General features: G+C 41.3%; 1 protein-coding gene across 1 annotated transcript; it reads right to left on the bottom strand.

Moving 5' to 3' along the window:
• Window positions 1-384: 384 nt before the first annotated feature.
• On the bottom strand, window positions 385-714 carry LOC141656693 (uncharacterized). The gene has a single exon (XM_074463692.1). It carries the CDS (start codon window positions 712-714, stop codon window positions 385-387), a length of 330 nt encoding a protein of 109 aa, XP_074319793.1.
• Between the last annotated feature and the right edge of the window lie 4,149 nt (window positions 715-4,863).

Here is a 4,863-nt window from a genome sequence, read left to right as displayed (position 1 = left end):
CACTGCCACATTTGATAGCCATTCTGGATACTTTACCTCTCTTATCTTATTTGCTGCTAGCAGGCTGTCTACCTCCTGGTTGATCACCTCATTTCTTTCAGCTGCGAACTTTCTTCGTCTCTGCTAGATGGGCTTGCATCCTGGGTCTACGCTCAGCTTATGTGTTATGATGGATGGGTCTATTCCTATCATGTCATCATGGGACCATGCGAAACAATCCATGTTGGCTTGCAAGAATTTGATTAGGTCCTGTCTGAGGTCTCCTGTGCATCCAGCCCCTATTAGCACAGTCCTTTTCGGGTGCAGCTTGTCCAGGTTGATCTGATCAAGCTCCTTAGCCGGAGGTTCAATGTATTCGTCCTGGACATGCTGTTTCTGTAATTGTTATATTGGAGGGTTGGCAATGCATTTTAATGCCTTCTTGTAGCAGCCTCTAGCTTCTTCCTGGTCTCCTCGGATTGTCTCTACTCCCCATGGCGTAGGGAACTTTACAAATTGATGATATGTTGAGGGAACTGCTTTCATTAGGTTCAACCATAGTCTTCCAAGAATAACATTGTAGGTAGATGGTCCATCTATGACCAAGTACCTTACCTGTTTATTGACTCCTGCATAGGTTGGAATCACGATTTCTCCCAATGAGTTAGCTGTCTCTCCACTGAACCCTACTAGCGGGATGGTTTTCTTCTGCAAGTCTTTCTCGCTGAACCCCATGTTTTCTATGGTTTTCAGCATGATTAGGTTGACCGAGCTACCAGTATCTACCAGAACCTTTCTAACTGTGCAATTGGCCATTGACAGTGTTATGATAAGTGCATCATGATGTTCCTGTCCGTCATGTACATCCTCTTCGTCAAAAGCAACAATAGGCAGGTCACTGTGAGAAATTCTACAGGAAGCTTCTGGCCTATCTCCCTTAGTCTCAGTAGCACGCCTTTTGGCTGCTCAATATGTCAATCCGCTTAAGTCTGAGCCGCCTGTTATCGCGCTTATTATCTTGGTGCATGTAGGTGGTGTTGCAGGCTTTGTGGAGCCCACCTTATCCTGTTGCTTGCCCCCACGTGGTAATAGGTGGCTCGTATAGGCGCCTAATCTCCCTGCGCAGCGTGTAGCAATCCTCCGTGTTATGCCCGATGTCACGATGGAACTCACATTTTTTCTTACTGTCTTTTCGCCATGACTGTCCTTCTACTGGTGGCCTGGGCCACCTTACCCTGCCAGTATAGGGAGTTGCTGATTCTCGTCTCTGTTGTCGATTCTGTTGACTCCCCTACCATATGGCCTGTATCTTTCCTCCTTCTTGCTGGTGGGTTGCTTGCTATTTGACTTCTCCATGGCCGATGTGCTGCATACGCTTGGCGTACTTGGTATGCTGGCTCTGGCTAGGATATCTTCTTCTAGTCTGATCGCAGCTGCTGCCTTTTCTTGCACTGCTTCAGAGCTATGGCAAGGGTGCATAGTTAGCTGCTTATACAGGTCTGACTTATGGTGTAGGCCCCTTCTGAAGGCTTCCACTTCTGTTGACATGTCACACTCCCATACCACCACCTTCTCATTGTTTAATCTCATGTTGTACTCTCCAATGGTCTCACTTACTCCTTGAAAAATTCTGTACAAGTCGCCTGCATGCTTTTGTGGCTTCCGGCTGCTTGTGAAGTGCAGAGTTAATGCGTTTACCAGGTCGGCAAATGTGGATATCGATCTGTTAGGCAAACTTACGAGCCATCGGAGTGCTGGCCCCGACAGTGTGGATCCAAACCCCTTGCACATACAAGCTTCTTTTACGTGTCCTACAGCTTTCACTGTCATCATTTTCTGCTTGTATTGGCTTATGTGGTCGAAGGGATTTGTTGTGCCATCAAAGAGAGGCATGTTTGGATTTGTGAATCCCTTTGGCATGGCGATAACAGATATTTCATCCACGAATGGTGACACGGCTGTCGCAACTCTATCAAAAATAAAACCAAATGGCTCTACTAATGCATCAGAGGTAAGTCGGGTATCGTATCCACAGGGAGGCGGTCACTATCTACTCGTTAATTCAGTCTATCTAAGGTCACAAGATGGGGGTTTGAGTATTTGAACTAAACTAATAAAAGCAAGGGTCGGGAGAAAATAAAGAGAGAGAGAGAGAGAGAGAGAGAGAGAGAGAGAGAGAGAGAGAGAGAGAGATAGATGCTAGGATGTTGGGTTATCATGATAGATACACAAGTCACCTAAAGGTAGGTCAGTCGATCTAATGTGAGAAGGGTAAAGGAAAGGTCCTTCCGATCCACTATCCGCCCTAAAATACAACTAGCTTAGCTTCCACCCTCACTAGTGTAGTCTATTACTCATAACAGGTCTATTCATTCCAATCTTCCGATCCAGGTCTGAACTTAACCAGATTAACTAATTCAGTTGCATGCATTCAACCAAACGATTATAATTATATTGCTAATGAAACAATTCTCACATTAAATCTCCTAACCAACTATCGCATTATTGCTATACTACCATGACTCCCCTAATCCTAGCATTAAGGGATTATCTAAGCATAACAAATAAAAGAAGAATGAGAAATAAAGCAAGGACAAGCATGATGAAGAAATAGGCAAAAGAGAATTAATATAAAAGAGAAGAGAAAGGTTACAAAGAATTAGATCCGGAAAAGAGAACAGTCGAACAATATGAAAAGCAGCAGAAAAAGTGATTAAGAGATGATAAGAGATCGAACACTATCAAAAAGGCACCATTCGATCGAGAACATTAGGTACTCGATCGAACAAGATAGTACTCGATCGAGTACTTTCCAACGCACAATTCCTGCTTCGCGCACTGAACTTCAAACGGCCACCATTTCTTCGTTACTTGGGCAAACAGAGCGTTTCCGGTGGCGTTGGAAAGATAAGAGGACAAGCTTTCATATCCAATTTGAATCACTTGAAAATATGTTGTGGAACTCGATATATGGCTCTTAAAAGTAGGCACTAGTAATATGAAGCTCTTCCTTTGTCCGCTAAGCTTTCTTACTTCTATGCGCATCTCAAAATAGTAGTCTTCAAGCTCCGACCCAACTCATATCCTAAATGCATGCATAGGGACATGTTTTAGGCTTGATTACGCTCCTCTCCGGTTTATACCTGCAAATAATACAAGAGAAATCAAAGTAGACAATTCGGGAGACATTTATAGCTAAACACTAATAAATATGCATAGGAATGCGTGCAAATGAAGTACAAAATGCCTATATAAAATGCACGCATCAAATATTCCCAAACCAAACATTTGCTTGTCCCCACGAAAACTAAATGCAACTAACTAATGGAACGGAGTAAAGCTCAGAGCTAGCTACAAATCGTCCACCTAAACCAATTTAATGCAGCAAACTAACACTTATAGCAAAAACTGTCAAATGCAAACGAGTTGTAGGATGTTTAAAATAAAGCTGAACCGTCGACCTTGCAAGACCTTTAAAAATGGACTCTCACGGATCACTATTCTTTCATGGAGCAAAGGGTAAGCATATGAATGTAAGAGGAGAAGAAAAATAGTCGCTCACCTAAACTACGACCCACATAAACATGTATGCAGCTAATATGGAAGACAATTCTAACTAACGTACATACATTCCAACCAAACAAGGTCTGTCACAGCCGAGGGCTTACAAAACTATGGTAAAGTGAGGTAATGGGTAAGAAAAGGCAAAACATTTTTGGAAATGTGAGGTAATAGTCAAGCTAGCTACCTAACGAAACCATACTAAACAAATCTGATTCTTACTGCAATAAAATTAAGCACAAGTGCCCTTCATTTGGCACACAAACTCACCCAACCAGACAACAACTCTTCATAAAACAGTGATAAAGCATAGGAGTGAAACCGTCAACAACCAAACATTTTTTCTTTTTCTTTTTTCACGGTTTTTTCTGATTTTTCTTTTTTTTCTTTCGTTCACGTTTTTTTTTTTCAACTTTTTTTTTTACATCCTCATCATCCTCCTTCTCCATATTACCAATTCCCAATTATCAATACAAACCAAATTCGGCTCAATAAATTATATACCGCAAAACATATACTAACTAGCTTGACGAGGCAGGCTAAATCTGGATGTAGTTAAGGGTCAACGGGTAAATTTGGCTAATGTGGAGTTAAATGGGTAAAAATGAAAGAGAGGGGAAATGTAAACACCTCCCTGCATGTGACACCAACCACTAACCCGAATAAATGTAGGCAAAAAGCAATTGAATTTCATATACGTGCAAATTAATGAACATGTTATGCAAGGAGTATACTACTCACAATCCTACATGAAACCGGTCACAAATGACACCAGTTTATACGGCACTAAAACCTTAGAAAATATAAGTAGTTCGCCAAAATTATCAGGCCAAGTCTATTTGTTCAGCTAAATTTTAACATTAACTCGTAGATATGTAGAAGACAATGCTAAAGGATATTAATTTGTTGCAAGGCTTAAGCAAAGTGACAAATCATAGTGCAATTTCATCATCGAAATCTACCATTCCGACTCAACCTATATGCAAAAATAAATGTGATATTTTTTGAATTTTCATAGATTTTATAATTTTTATGAGATTTTTGAATTTTGTAAAAAATAAAGAACAATGCATACGAAAGTTAAACGTGATAACAACAATGCAATAAAAACAATATGCAGACACAGATATGGATCCATAACCTCCCCAAACCAAACCGTACAATGCCCTCATTGTACTCAAAAATAGGGAAAGGAAATGCAAACTAAAAAGGAGAGAGTGAAGCTGCGAAAAACTTACAAAAATACGCGAAGTAGGGACCTCCCCAAACCAACCAGCCACATAGTGTGGACGCAGCCACCTGCACGCCCCGGCCGATCTGTGG

This window comes from Silene latifolia, chromosome 1 (assembly GCF_048544455.1).
Source record: "Silene latifolia isolate original U9 population chromosome 1, ASM4854445v1, whole genome shotgun sequence".
NCBI lineage: Eukaryota > Viridiplantae > Streptophyta > Magnoliopsida > Caryophyllales > Caryophyllaceae > Silene > Silene latifolia.
This window is presented reverse-complemented; position numbering and strand designations above follow the sequence as displayed.